General features: G+C 41.9%; 1 protein-coding gene across 1 annotated transcript in view; it reads right to left on the bottom strand.

The window, feature by feature from the left end:
- Nucleotides 1-16,116, bottom strand: part of etfdh (electron transfer flavoprotein dehydrogenase) — a 48,341-nt gene that overhangs the window by 2,294 nt on the left and 29,931 nt on the right. Inside the window, exons 10-12 of the mRNA XM_083786016.1 lie at nt 4,558-4,726; nt 3,078-3,260; nt 805-1,026 (exon numbers count right to left, since the gene is read on the bottom strand). Of these exons, the coding sequence (XP_083642142.1) occupies nt 805-1,026; nt 3,078-3,260; nt 4,558-4,726 (574 nt within the window). The remainder of the gene's footprint in view (nt 1-804; nt 1,027-3,077; nt 3,261-4,557; nt 4,727-16,116) is intronic.

The following is a 16,116-nucleotide window of genomic DNA, read 5'->3' as shown; positions in this document are numbered from 1 at the left end:
TGAAAGAGCGCGCTGCTCATACCCTCCCGAATCCCCTTAGACACACACACACGCAACGGATGTGCGTTGCACACGACCGAAAGAGTGCGCTGCTGATCCCCTCCCGAGTCCCCTTAGACTCTCTCTCTCAGACACACACACACACACACACACACACACACACACACACACACACACACACACACACACACACACACACACACACACACACACACGGGTGTTGTATTAATTGAGCAGTGCAAGGGAAGAAAAGAAAGAAAAAGATATGGGTCTTCTTTTATTCTAGCCGTAAGTTCATTCATGATTCAGGTTTTAGATCATAATATATCTTTAGTATGATCTAAAACCTGAATCATGAATAAAATAAAATAAATGCAGTCACAGCTGAGTGGAGACATACAGGCGGTCTTGAGCACAAAAATAAATGTTTGGTTGTTAAGGACACCAGGCAGTTTGACTCAGCCATACTCTCAATTCTGAAACAATTGTTTTAATTTGTCAATAATCCGTGTAAAGTGTATATTGTCATTTGGTGTACGAGTCATGATGTACCAAAACCTAACGTTCTCATGGAAGACAGTTGACAGGCCCTTAAATAGGCTACCCGCTGCTATAGGCCTATTATTGTTATATATCAGTGACCTAAATGGCGTTATATCATTATCAACAATGATAGTATGATTTTTTTTTAATGGTTAGGCTTATGTCTTTTTCATAAATTGCTTTGGACATGTGGAAAACGCAGAGTGACACATTAGGCACTTTGATAAATGAGGGCCTCTTGTGTTTTATGCTCTGGTTTACCTGCAGGACAGAAGCGTTGCTCGGGTCCATCGAAGATGGCCAGGTTCCTGTCTACAGGAACGCTGTCGTCCTTCAGGGTGAGGTGGGCCGGCTGGTCTCCTTCATGGTTGGTGCCGCTCAGAGCCACCGAGGACAGCAGGTCGAAGCTCAGCTTGCCGTCCGGTTTGGGGTACTCGATGGGGGTGCATTCTTTGGCCGGTTTCAGCTGAGCAGAGTCCAGACCTGAACATAAGTTAGGAAATGTAAAATTGACCCTTTGCTGGCAAGCTCTCCTTCTCACCCATTGAGACGCATGTGGCATTGGACAATCACTTTTGGGGTTGTGGTTTAGCGAAGGGGCCATTAGAGATCACATTGATGATGTCATGCTACATATAGTCTGTATCTGGTTTTTTAACTTTTTCAGTCAAAGTCAAAATCTCAAGGCACACCTCTGCATTCATAGTGAAAACAACCGATAAACAAGCTCACGACACGCTGTGAGCTTGTAGATAAATGGTGCATTTACATAGCGCTTTTATCCAATGCTCTTTACATAGATTGTGCATCACATTCACCCATTCACACACCGATGGTGGAGGAAACCACGCAAGGCACCAACCTGCACATCGGGAGCAATTAGTGGTTCAGCGTCTTGCTCACTTTGACACCAACTCTGAGGGAACCTCACGTTCCCATCCGGCTGCTCTACCAGCCACTCTACCCCTGAGCCACTACCACCCCTCACTCACTCACATAGTGTTGCACAAGTCATTATTTTACCTGGACTCACGTCATAATTAAAAGAATCAGTAACTGCCTCACCCGCTTGCTTCAAAGCTCACAAATCACCCCAACCCGCAGTCATTGAAGACAGACAGCCTTCGCACATCCTAGGTAGCAGCTACTGGTAAAAAATAAAATTAAATGCTGCTTGCATGTTCAACATACCACGTTTATATGCACATTTTGATGATGCTCTTGAATCTATTTTATTCTCTTTCTTCTCACACACACACACACACACACACACACACACACACCTCAAGGTACTGTAGCAGTGGTTGTACTTGTGTCCAAAGCACACAGAGTGCTCGCCACACACGTGCGCACACGCACGCGCGCACACACACACGCGCACACACACCGAGGTGACTGCAATTCAATCATGCATTTATCCAACCCTTTCTTTCTCTCTCCGCTGTGTCGGACAGTCGGAGACTATGAGGCGGGGGACACGCTCCTATTATGAGCCTCAGTAGGCTCCAGGGTGTGCGTGTGTCTACAATGTGTGGCCGGCCGCTACTACATGTGAAGGGCACATTGGCACAATACTGGGTTTAAAAGCACAACTGAAACTTTAATTCATTACTGTCAAATCCTGCAATTTCCTTCTCCCCATTGTGTTGCAACCGCACTATAGGATGAGCCGCCCGAAGGCGAAATTCTATAAGTACAACCTCGACCTTCTCAATGAGCACAGTGCAGAGAAAGACATTCTGCTGAATTGAAAATAGAGGACCCTTACGTAAACAAGTATAAGTGCTTTTTTCAGTTTTTTTCCTCTTCCTCAGATTATATTGACCTGTACTTTCCTTGAACTGTACCCATTCTACAAACGCATACAATTTTCAATCAATCAACATCGATCGATCTGAGTGACCTTGGCCCTTTACTCGAAGGTTACGTGATGCTGCTTTTTCCATTAAATGCTCAGATTGCTTTTGGAGTCACGCTTACGCTCTCAAGAGTTAAATTATTGCTAAACATCTGCAGGTCATCAAATGTTGGTCCGTGGCTCAAGTGACGAATAAATAATGGGCCTTGAAATGAAATGGGTTGAATGAAAAGCACAGCTTTACTTGAAGGTTACATGACAATGTTTTCCATTAATGCTCTGCCTTTGACCTGTGTTATGTACGTTTCTATCAGTTGAATATAAGGATCCTCTAAAAGCCTCTAAAAACCTCTGTTAATCTTTAGGCCTGTTTGATTATGAATATTTCCGATACCGATTTTTCCCAATCTGATATTTATATTTTTATAGGACACATATCACAGTAGTACAATATCCAAAATCACAGACAATATCCGGTCTAAATATCATGATATGATATGGATATAATATTGATGTCCCGATCTTTTTTCTTTTGCTCCCGATCTGATTCCGATCATTTGAAAATGACGTGATCGGCCCCGATTTCCGATCATGTGATCGGATAACCCTATTTCTAACAGTAATGCATCCATAAGTGAGTGAGGTGAATTGAAGTAGACAGTGAGTGTATATTCACCAGCGTGTTTGAGTGTCCAGGGTTCTTTCCCTCTGAAGATCCAGTAGAAGATTCCAGTATACACGATCCCTCCGTACAAACCAAAGTAATTGTGGAAGGACGGTCTGATGTTCCTCACAGCCTGCAACTCCTTCCACACCCACGACTTCTCAAGGTTCTCTGCATACTCCGCAACATGGAGACCTGGGAAGGTCAAAAGGTGACACTAGAATTAAGGTCATTTTGTCTACTCACTGCATTCATTCATTCATTCATTCATTTATTCAGTCGCATAAAAATGTAGGACAAGTGATGATTCTTAATTAAAAATAATGTTAAATAGCTCTATATTCTGATAATGTATAGTAATCATTGCTAGAGTGTTTGTTTTCAGGTCGGGATACCAGTTTTATCCAATCAGGATGCAGGTCCTCTACTACTAAGTGCAGTGGATCTTATACCTGTGGTCTCTGACTGCAGGTCCTCTACTGCTAAGTGCAGTGGATCTTATACCTATGGTCTCTGACTGCAGGTCCTCTACTACTAAGTGCAGTGGATCTTATACCTGTGGTCTCTGACTGCAGGTCCTCTACTGCTAAGTGCTGTGGATCTTATACCTGTGGTCTCTGACTGCAGGTCCTCTACTACTAAGTGCTGTGGATCTTATACCTGTGGTCTCTGACTGCAGGTCCTCTACTACTAAGTGCTGTGGATCTTATACCTGTGGTCTCTGACTGCAGGTCCTCTAGTACTAAGTGCTGTGGATCTTATACCTGTGGTCTCTGACTGCAGGTCCTCTAGTACTATGTGCTGTGGATCTTATACCTGTGGTCTCTGACTGCAGGTCCTCTACTACTAAGTGCTGTGGATCTTATACCTTTGGTCTCTGACTGCAGGTCCTCTAGTACTATGTGCTGTGGATCTTATACCTGTGGTCTCTGACTGCAGGTCCTCTACTACTAAGTGCTGTGGATCTTATACCTGTGGTCTCTGACTGCAGGTCCTCTAGTACTATGTGCTGTGGATCTTATACCTGTGGTCTCTGACTGCAGGTCCTCTACTACTAAGTGCTGTGGATCTTATACCTGTGGTCTCTGACTGCAGGTCCTCTAGTACTAAGTGCTGTGGATCTTATACCTATGGTCTCTGACTGCAGGTCCTCTAGTACTAAGTGCTGTGGATCTTATACCTGTGGTCTCTGACTGTAGGTCCTCTAGTACTAAGTGCTGTGGATCTTATACCTGTGGTCTCTGACTGCAGGTCCTCTAGTACTAAGTGCAGTGGATCTTATACCTGTGGTCTCTGACTGTAGGTCCTCTACTACTAAGTGCTGTGGATCTTATACCTGTGGTCTCTGACTGCAGGTCCTCTAGTACTAAGTGCTGTGGATCTTATACCTGTGGTCTCTGACTGCAGGTCCTCTACTACTAAGTGCAGTGGATCTTATACCTGTCGTCTCTGACTGCAGGTCCTCTACTACTAAGTGCTGTGGATCTTATACCTGTGGTCTCTGACTGCAGGTCCTCGTCGATGAGTTTGGGGAAGACGGCCTCGGCGGCCACCATGCCACTCTTCATGGCCGTGTGCGTTCCTTTGATCTTCGGGACGTTCATGAAGCCGGGGCTGCAGCCAATCAGGAGGCCTCCGGGGAACGTCAGCTTGGGGAGAGACTGGACAGCAACACGATATTATTAAAAAAAAATATCACTCCGATTTATGCTTTATTAGTGCAGTCAACAGACAATATCGGTGCTGTTGGGTCGGAAATAACCTGAACTACAGTAACTACAGTAATGCTATTGAACACCCTTTATGTCTGTGTATAGATAAAAAAAATTGAACCAATGAAAAATATTGTAAAGCGCTTCGGACCTCTTAACTCCATTGGAACATAAACATAAAAAAAAATACCAACTTTGACGAGGCAGTATTGCTTTGTCTTAAAATTTCTTCATTTCCTGAAAAACATGTTTTATCATTTCCTGAAAGATTAACATTGTGGAGCTGAGACAGCAGAGATAAGATAGATACATTTTAATATACAATATGAAGGGTCAGTGTGAGTACATGCGCTTAGCCATGTACTGTACATAAAAATTGATTGCTGTCCATTTGAATTCCGGATGTTTGCGGTCACGTCATTTCCGGCCATCAGGCCTTATATGGTCTTGTGAGTGAGGCTCACTAGTTCAGAATTGTCGCTTAGTAAAGATTGTGAACCTAAAGTGCTATCTGATGAGGCAGCACAGATTGGCTTGGAGACACAGGAGGCTGCAGAGCCCAGTGAGTTGGAGCCTTGCAGAGGAGTAAGGAGCCGCACTCTTACAGAGAAGGGCAAAGGTTTCCAACAGGAAAAAGTACAAGATATATTGCACCAGTTTAATAATTCTTGTTACGCGTACTGGAAAACTCAAACCAGATTAATAAAAAGGATTCTTATGCAACAGGCTTCAAGTAATCTCATACAAGGAGAACTTTAATCCCTGCAAAGCAAAATATCAAGTTTAAACGGTCTTTATGAAACCTACCGAGGACTGGATACCCTCGACCAGGATATGCGCCGTAAAGTAGACAAATGTCATGAAGTCTCAAAATGTGTAATTCTCAATGCTCACTCTCGACTGCTAGGAGCAGAAGGAGAGCAGATATGGCCGACTGTAAGCTAAGTTTTTGATTCTACAACTTCTAGCATTTCTCTGCCTGTGTTGAACCCCGTTTCAAACCCTTCAAATAAGCCCAGTCAATCTAATCAGTTAGTCAATCTGTTCATTTTAATGAATCTGTAAACCGAGTCAATCTGTTCATTCTAAACCAGCAACAAGCCAAGGGATCAAGCTGACACTGCTTGATCCCTTGACACTGCTACTCAAGCTGTTCTGAAAATGATGTCTGAACAAGAACAGCATCAAGAGAAGCTGAGACAGCTCGAAATGGAGGCCGCTGCTCAATCAAAGAAACGTGAAGATTAAATAAAAAGAGAACTAGAACGTTTGGAAGAAATGAAGATTAATGCCACACAAGAAAAGTTAAAGGTTTACACTCACACAACTCTATATGAAAAACCCCAAGAACCACAGTACACTACTTTAGGTCAGCAGAGTCAAAGGGCACCACTGTTGAGCTTGTTAGTGTTTTTGCTGAAGCTATAACATCTAATCGGCTACCCATACCAGCACCAACCATTTTCACCGGAGAGCCGTGCTCAAGTTTAATGTATGGAAGGCATCATTTCAAACACTGATAGACAGGAAGAATATCCCCACTGTTGAGGTCTTTCTTTGTTTAGTCAAGTTGAATGTATGGAAGGCATCATTATGTATGGAAGGCATCATTTCAAACACTGATAGAAAGGAAGAATATCCCCACTGTTGAGATTTATTTTTTGTTTAGTCAGGTTTAATGTATGGAAGCCATCATTATGTATGGAAGGCATAATTTCACTGATACAAAGGAAGAATATCCCCACTGTTCTTTTTTCCTACAACAATACATTGGAGGAGCAGCCAAAGAGGCAATCATGCTGCACGCCGTGCACAGAATCTATTAAATGAGAGATATGGAGATCCATTTATTATTGCCAAAGCATATCGTGACAAACTACATGCCTGGCCGAAGATCTCTCAAGGACGGCACAGAGCTCAGGAAGTTTGTCGACTATTTACGGAGTTGCGAGTCAGCCATTGCACACAATGCAAGTATTGTAAATTTTGGTGGGAGGAGTGTTTGCAACCAGCAACAAGGAAAACGTAGAAGAAGAAGTAGGTCGGGAGTGGCTGATTGTCGGTATCAGCCGGTAACACACAGGAGTCTATCCCTGTTACAATGCGCTAGACCCCTGGGAGATGGAGTCTATCCCTGTTACAATGCGCTAGACCCCTGGGAGATGGAGTCTATCCCTGTTACAATGCGCTAGACCCCTGGGAGATGGAGTCTGTCCCTGTTACAATGCGCTAGACCCCTGGGAGATGGAGTCTGTCCCTGTTACAATGCGCTAGACCCCTGGGAGATGGAGTCTGTCCCCGTTACAATGTGCTAGACCCCTGGGAGATGGAGTCTGTCCCCGTTACAATGCGCTAGACCCCTGGGAGATGGAGTCTGTCCCCGTTACAATGTGCTAGACCCCTGGGAGATGGAGTCTGTCCCCGTTACAATGCGCTAGACCCCTGGGAGATGGAGTCTGTCCCCGTTACAATGCGCTAGACCCCTGGGAGATGGAGTCTGTCCCCGTTACAATGTGCTAGACCCCTGGGAGATGGAGTCTGTCCCCGTTACAATGTGCTAGACCCCTGGGAGATGGAGTCTGTCCCCGTTACAATGCGCTAGACCCCTGGGAGATGGAGTCTGTCCCCGTTACAATGCGCTAGACCCCTGGGAGATGGAGTCTGTCCCCGTTACAATGCACTAGACCCCTGGGAGATGGAGTCTGTCCCCGTTACAATGCACTAGACCCCTGGGAGATGGATGCTGAGGTGGAGCACCACACCTACCATCAGCTTCCCGCACGACTTGCTGCACCAAGCCGTGCTACTCATTCGCTGAGTTGGCGGTGCCCGGGATAGAACCGGGATAGAACCCATGCACTCAGTAGTAACTCGGTAGAGCTCTCGCCTTTGGACCACAAGTTCAACAAGGAAGGAGCATCGGAAGCATAAAGAGAAGGCAAAATGTGTTTGCTTCTACTCATCTCACCTACTACTCTGACGCCTGAAAGGTCAAGATGACCGTGTTTTTCGTGCAATTACATTGGCCACTCTCTCCCCCATCTCTTCTAATGACCTTCACACCTCTCCCACCCGCCACGTGCCATTGTCTTCTAAATGTTACGTTCCAACTAATTCAACTTAGTTTTTCTTTTTCTTTTCAGTTTACCAAAATATAATTATAGTGAAGGTGTGAGCGCTATTGAATACCCTTTGCGCAGTGCGAGGTAATTAATGTCAGCTGCCTGCAAATTATTTGGTCTTTGTGTGATTAACAGATTATAAAAATAATTTTGGACCAAATAAATACAATACTGGGCGGTGCACGCTGCACGGCCAACACAGTTTGGTAACGGATAAAACTAGACTTTAGGGGCATTCCACTCATTTTCACCATTTTACTATGTCAATAATATACCTTAGAGCTGTTGTGTGGAAATAATAAAAAAGTCCCCCCATTATGTGTTTCCTAGAACTGGAGGTATGAAAAAAAATCATTAACATAATGGCCAGCGTCTAACACATAACCATTTTTTATTATTAGGCGGGATGATTTAGACCGCGAGTTATTAACGTTTTAAGATTTTCGTTATCGTCGGCTAAACGGGGGGGGGAACATTTTCGATGACGCCTCACTGTTGCGCAACATCGAGGATTGCGCAACAAGCGCTCCTAGGCTGTGAGTAGTATGTAGGGGCATCTATATATAGACCGGAAGTCAGATTTCGCCATTTCTGGATTGAGGGCACTCCCTAGGGACATTATTCCCTCCCACCCTTTTTATTTAGGGGGGATTTTTATTCCCCAGGGACCCCCGAGGTCCGATTTCGGCACTGAAGACACTTTGTGGGCGTGGCCTAACCCTTTTTTCCGATGACGTCATTATATTGATTTTGCTATTGGCACTTTGCCAGTTTGGCAGTTAGTGTCATCATGATTGTAGTTCTGCTTTTGTGTGAGGATCTCATTAGATTGGATGAGGATGGCATTTTCATCTTTGGCAGTTGGGGGATCAATATGATTCTAGTTCTGCTTTTGTGTGAGGCAGTTAATGCCCATCTGTTCAAACTGAACTGCGCATGCACTGATTTGTGTAGGCGAACTGTTCTATTGATTCTATCTGTGTGGGTGTGTGGGTCTGTGTGTGATCATTCAACTTTCTCCATCTATGCGACTTCCTCAAAATCAACAGACTGTGGCCGGCCGGTTTGGATGCAAGACAAGCAGTTTCTAGCCTGTGTGGGCATATTGTACTCCTCCATCTGTCGATTCTGTCATGGCTCTAGACAGTGCTGATGTCCGAGGTCGGCGGCACTTGTTATTTTCATCTAGTATTTTAATTCACCATTTTGTTATTTTACTGACTTCTTCATTTTGCCATTTAGCCAAGCCGATGATGGCTGAGTAGCAATGTTAAAAATTATGTTCAACCCTAACTGTGTGACAGTCTGTGATATAACAGGCACCTATGGTATGTTTAAGGTAAAGCATTTAGGCAAAATACAGGAGGGGTATAGATGATGCATGCTTAAAAAAGTATAATTGACATGATATGGGTTTTTTTTTATTTTAGACCATTGGATTTAGTTAAGTAGAGTTCAATACACATCTTCGGACGTGACTATCTTCTTTATCAGTATTATATAATATTACAGTTTATTTAGAGTATAAGGCTAGTCATTAACCATTGGTACCAATTTTCACATGGTTTCTAAACTTTGAAAGTATGACGGTGTGTTAAGGCATAATGATGCAAAAGTAGCAGATCTGCAATTCTCACAATATGTCACTCGTAACAGTCTCCATATCTAGGACTCTTACTATTATTTCAATAGACCTTTACCTATAGCCCCTGTCTCGGTATCTTTCACTCCATAGTACACCATGCTGAGTACGATAGATGCCTATCATTTTATAAATGGTTCTGTCTACCTTCATTGGTTTGCTCGTCGATATGCCTGTATCAACTTGGGGTCCTATGAACTCTGTAAATCAGAGAGTTAAATCACTAAAAGACGTTTGAATGTTGAGTGATTCCAGACATTTATACCTGGTGTGCTAGTAAATATGCTAGTAAACACATGAATATAGTACTTTTGTATCCGTTATTTACTATCAATGTCAGTAATATGATAGAATCAAATACTGTTTACTATGAATAAGTTCATGTGGTGCATATATTCTTTACATTTAGGGGTTGTTTGGACTCATGCACTGAGACACATGATGTTTCGGGGGTGTGTGTGCAGGGATCCTAATCTTTATGACCCCATCGGCATGGTGATATTGATTTTGCTGGGTGTGTGGGACCAACCATAGCATATGTGGGCATATTGCACCCCCCTTCTTCTGAGCAGGCTATGGGATAGCGGTATTGATTCTATCTGGGGTGTGTGGTCCTGGGATCAATAGTTCGTATGGACCCTGTCAGGGACATGCTTTTGCAGGGGGCTGTGTGAGTGTGGGTGTGTGTGCGTGTGTGTGTGTGCTGGTGTGTATGGTGAATTTTGCATGGTCCAGGGTGTCTTAATGTCTTGTTTAATGTATGACTTGTATTATTTTGGTACGTGGTGCTGTATTTCGTGACATTTGCATGGGTCAGGTTGTCTTAATGTTTTATTTTAATGTATGACTTGGGTTATTTTTTGGTATGTGATGTGGTGTTTTGTGAGTTATGCATGGTTCATGGTGTCTTAAGGTTTTATTTAATGTATGACTGGGGTTATTTTGGTATGTGATGTGGTGTTTTGTGAGTTATGCATGGTTCAGGGTGTCTTAAGGTTTTGTTTTAATGCATGAGTTGTATTATTTTGGTATGTGATGTGGTGTTTTGTGACATTTGCACGGGTCAGGGTGTCTTAATGTTTTGTTTTAATGTATGACTTGGGTTATTTTTGGTAGGTGGTGGTGTATTTTGTGACATTTGCATGGGTCAGGGTGTCTTAATGTTTTGTTTTAATGTATGACATGGGTTATTTTTGGTACGTGGTGATGTATTTTTGGTATGTGGGTATGTGGTTGGGGAATTTTTACATGGTTCATGATGTCTTAATGATTTGTTTAAGGTATGAGTTGTATTATTTTGGTAAGTGATTGTATGTTTTGTGGCATTTGCATGGTTCAGGTTGGCTTAATGTTTTGTTTTAATGTATGACTTGGGTTATTTTTGGTATGTGGTGTGGTGTTTTGTGACATTTGCATGTTTCAGGTTGTCTTAATGTTTTATTTTATTGTATGACATGGGTTATTTTTGGTATGTGGTGTGGTGTTTTGTGACATTTGCCTGGTTCAGGTTGTCTTAAGGTATTGCTTTTGCAGGGGGCTGTGTGAGTGTGGGTGTGTGTGCGTGTGCGTGTGTGCTGGTGTGTATGGTGAATTTTGCATGGTCCAGGGTGTCTTAATGTCTTGTTTAATGTATGACTTGTATTATTTTGGTACGTGGTGCTGTATTTCGTGACATTTGCATGGGTCAGGTTGTCTTAATGTTTTATTTTAATGTATGACTTGGGTTATTTTTTGGTATGTGGTGTGGTGTTTTGTGACATTTGCATGTTTCAGGTTGTCTTAATGTTTTATTTTATTGTATGACATGGGTTATTTTTGGTATGTGGTGTGGTGTTTTGTGACATTTGCCTGGTTCAGGTTGTCTTAAGGTATTGCTTTTGCAGGGGGCTGTGTGAGTGTGGGTGTGTGTGCGTGTGCGTGTGTGCTGGTGTGTATGGTGAATTTTGCATGGTCCAGGGTGTCTTAATGTCTTGTTTAATGTATGACTTGTATTATTTTGGTACGTGGTGCTGTATTTCGTGACATTTGCATGGGTCAGGTTGTCTTAATGTTTTATTTTAATGTATGACTTGGGTTATTTTTTGGTATGTGATGTGGTGTTTTGTGAGTTATGCATGGTTCATGGTGTCTTAAGGTTTTATTTAATGTATGACTGGGGTTATTTTGGTATGTGATGTGGTGTTTTGTGAGTTATGCATGGTTCAGGGTGTCTTAAGGTTTTGTTTTAATGCATGAGTTGTATTATTTTGGTATGTGATGTGGTGTTTTGTGACATTTGCACGGGTCAGGGTGTCTTAATGTTTTGTTTTAATGTATGACTTGGGTTATTTTTGGTAGGTGGTGGTGTATTTTGTGACATTTGCATGGGTCAGGGTGTCTTAATGTTTTGTTTTTTAATGTATGACATGGGTTATTTTTGGTACGTGGTGATGTATTTTGGGGAATTTTTACATGGTTCATGATGTCTTAATGATTTGTTTAAGGTATGAGTTGTATTATTTTGGTAAGTGATTGTATGTTTTGTGACATTTGCATGGTTCAGGTTGGCTTAATGGTTTATTTTAATGTATGACTTGGATTATTTTTTTTGGTACATGGGGGTGTATTTTGTGGCGTTTGCATGGTGCATGGTTCAGGCATGCCGCGGGCATGTCTGTGGCCGTTTGAGCTGTGAGGTTGGGGGGTTAATACTGAGTAATGTACGGTTAGTTCATGCTAGTAGGGTACATGTTTAAAGTAATCATGTATATCATATTGGCGTAACTAAATTTGAAATGAGTTGAGTGGACTATGTATTTTTAGATGAACACACTATGTTGTTCACCTACAATTATACGGATCGATGACTAGAGTAGATTGACGGCATTTTACAATAGCTACTATTAGGTATTATTGACATTTAAAGTTAGATAGACTATAGTCTATACTACATGGTGGTATAGGCATCCATGGATTTCCAGGGAATTCAACCCGAATCTGTAGACGGGGTCTGTACACAAAACACAATGTTTTGTGTTGACAATAACTACGAGGCAATAACAGCCATCATACTAGTAAATATTATGTATACTAGTTAAATTATCTAAACTCTGTGATTTGGCATAGACATTTTTCACGACACATAGGAAGAGTCTAAACTACATGCATAATAATAAAATATGGTTGAATGTTTCAAATACTGGATAGTTAGAATGGGTCATGTATGTTTTTAATACAAGCACCTTAACATCACCATGTCTGATGGTGCAGTGTGTAAATGTAACAGGTTATCTACATGGTGTATACTAAAGCATGTAATACTGATGTACCGATGTTTTTCCAAGAGTTCAGATCGTATAGTTTAGAAAATTGTGTAAGTCTATACTATACGATGTCTTTAGATCATGGTCAGCACCAAATATCATACCAAAAGTCTGTATCTTATGTTTATCAGGTTTTATTTTGATCAGAAAATAGACAATTATGCAGATGAACATACACTGTAGCACAACATGGAGCAAAATGTACAAGACAATGAATTCACCAGGACATCAAATATACTCAGTCATCAACTATTTCTAATGTATATATATATATATATATATATATATAGATATATATATACAACGATGCAATCATAGTGTATTCTGAATATTCAAACAAGGGTAGGCGCAATAAGCCTCGGCTTCAGCCTTCACCTTTTCGGTACCACTAGTAACACTAGTGGAAATTCATGTATGTACTGTACGTCTGTATGTACTCCTTTTATTGATCGAAATAAAATCTATCTATCTATCTATCAGGTCAATCATAGTGGCAATAGTTATGTCCTTGATTATTATTATTATTTTTGGATCATATCAGGGTAAATCCTTCCAGTAATGCAAATAAGATGTACATAGCCTATGGATTCTTGACATTGGCAGTGGTCCTACCTCAATACCGCTAGTTCTCAATACCTTAATAACCCCCGGTATAAAATCATCAGTCCACAACTTGTTCATTAAATCTTTAAAATTATTGTAGAAGTAATATCGGGGCGTAATATTCAAACATGTGTGCTCGGTTTGACTAGAATGGTCTATGCGGCAGCCGTTGCAATCATCCTTCATCTGTTCGGTTATAGCGTTTGCGAGTAGTTGACCAACATGTATTTTCAGAATATGTGTAAGATTTGTGGGGTTTGTCCCAGCAAACTCATCCAAAGTCAGTGGCCAATTCAGGGGATATGGCGGCGAAAGCATTGGTGTGCCGGAGGCTGGAGGGTCATGGGGAGCAGTTGAATTTGGGGGTGATAGGTCTACCCTCTCAAAATACTCAGTGTCCCCCGCACCATAGCCCCAAAATGCCCTCTCAAAATGTTCATCGTTCTCCGGATCATAGTCGCAAAATGCCCGGGCATCATCATATTCATCGGTGTCCATATCTGCAGTACTGATGTTATGCCACCACGGGGGGTGTATACATGGTCCATTGCGAGTCCATCCACCATGAGAGGTCCCTTCATTCGAGTTTGATTCTCCCAATGAAGAAGTAGAATCCTCCATGGTGCGTGAATGGCGCAATATACTGGCAATAAGGATATTATCTACATCTATGCATCTACTCTATATAGCCTATGCCGTGGACTCTCCAAGCTTAAATTATAAAGTATATCGATCAATATTGTCCAAAATCGTATGGCTAATAATTAACAAAAAAAAAATTGATACATGTACATGTAGAAACATGCATTCTTTTTTAGATACTGGTTTGAAACTGTTGACGACAACATAAGTTAATAGCCTAGTTGAAATGTATCAGTGTAAATGTATTGTAGACACTACCATGAATAATCACTGAGAGGGGTGGGGTGTATAGCTAAGGAACAAACTAATTAAAAAGGGAGGGCTCAGATCTAGATGTATGTATAGAGCAAAGAGAGTTAGGCTTATTCACACCAGAGGATAAGGCTTATTCACACCAGAGGATAAGGCTATAGTAGATAATTTCTCAGGAAGCACCACTTGTCATCAACTTTCTCCTCACAGTATTAGTCATGGAGGCTATGGGTAAACCACGTAACCCCGTTGAACCTGTGCAACCCGAGCGATATAGTCAGTATATCACCCCTCCCAGACTACAGGAATATAATTCAACATGGGGTAGATTTGTCTATACCACTGATTTTGAATTATACAAAGAGAGGGCAGAGGACGAGATCATGGCCGCGGAGCTGCTAAGTAATCATATGTCGAGAATTGATGAGCAGGACTTCGAGTCGGACGGGTTAATAATCGATACGGATGAGGAATATTTTGCTAGCATCGAACCATTGGACATGACTACGAGCAAGAAAACTCCTGGACTGTCCGAAAATGCGGAGTTTGTACACCTCTCCCTTACAACCCCGACCTCCCGAGCACCGAACTCTGAACCAGAGAACTACTCCAATCCACCACCATCCCCTGCAGACTCTGGTGATGAGGACGTACCCTCCCCTCTGTCTGCACCCAAGGCATGTCGACGATCTCAGCGTCTGCTTCACCTAAAAACTAGATGGTTGAAACCCAACTCTACCTGGTTGAAACCCCAAAGCGAATGGGAATGAACTGAACATGTCTATTAAATGTAATGTGTAACATACTTGTGTAAATACATGCTATGTTTCTCAGTAATAAAAAAAAAATCAACATATCTTCATTGTTGTTTTTATTTCATATATATATATATATATATATATATATATATATATATATATATATATATATATATTTATACTATTACCGGTGTTAGATTCTAGTTAGGTTCTTACGGTGGTAGTATACTAAACTTTGCGACTATTGTAACTAATCAGGATTATGCAATGGTGATGATCCTTCCTTCTTTTGTTGGGGGTGTAACGTATCCGGTACTGTATACAAAACCCTGTTTGACCTCAAAGGTCGGCCATGATTAGTATGGCAGTTATTCTTTAGGCTCCACCTCTCCGGGGATGTTCTTAAATACGGAGAATAACCCTACATAACTGAGTAATCCTACAATAGAGACACTAGCTGCCCGTGAAGAAAGAAAGACAACATGTACTCTACGTGCTACCAAGATGAGAATAGGAAAGTTTGGACCTTGTCCGACGGCCGGAAAATTCGTCTGTCGTTTTTTCCCTTCAAGAATCAGCGATTTATTGAACTCTATACCTTGGAAACAGGCGACAGTATCTTTGAAGACCGGCTACCTTACATACGCATCTATGCATATGAATTTGAGCGATTGGTCCCTCCTATTCTTGAGTTCTGTAAGTACCTGCAATTGGATACAAAGATAAACCCTGGCTATATCAAGCCATGTCAATTTGTACGGGCGAGCTCTGAAATACCCTCACGTGATGACACTGAGGCCTTCATCGTTGACTGTTCTAGGTCAAACTTATGGTTGCTACTAAGATACAAATCTCAATGCGGTACCCCAGTTGAAAGACCTAAGAGTATCATGGAGAAAGAGAAATGCTTTCCAATCCAACTAGCCGTTGGTGTGGATGATTTAGGGATTCTAAAGCATGTGATGTGTGAAGCCTTGGATTTCTTCACAACTATAGAGAATCAATCTTTGGACCTACT

Source organism: Protomyctophum parallelum, assembly GCF_964188405.1.
Source record: "Protomyctophum parallelum genome assembly, chromosome: 16".
NCBI lineage: Eukaryota > Metazoa > Chordata > Actinopteri > Myctophiformes > Myctophidae > Protomyctophum > Protomyctophum parallelum.
This window is presented reverse-complemented; position numbering and strand designations above follow the sequence as displayed.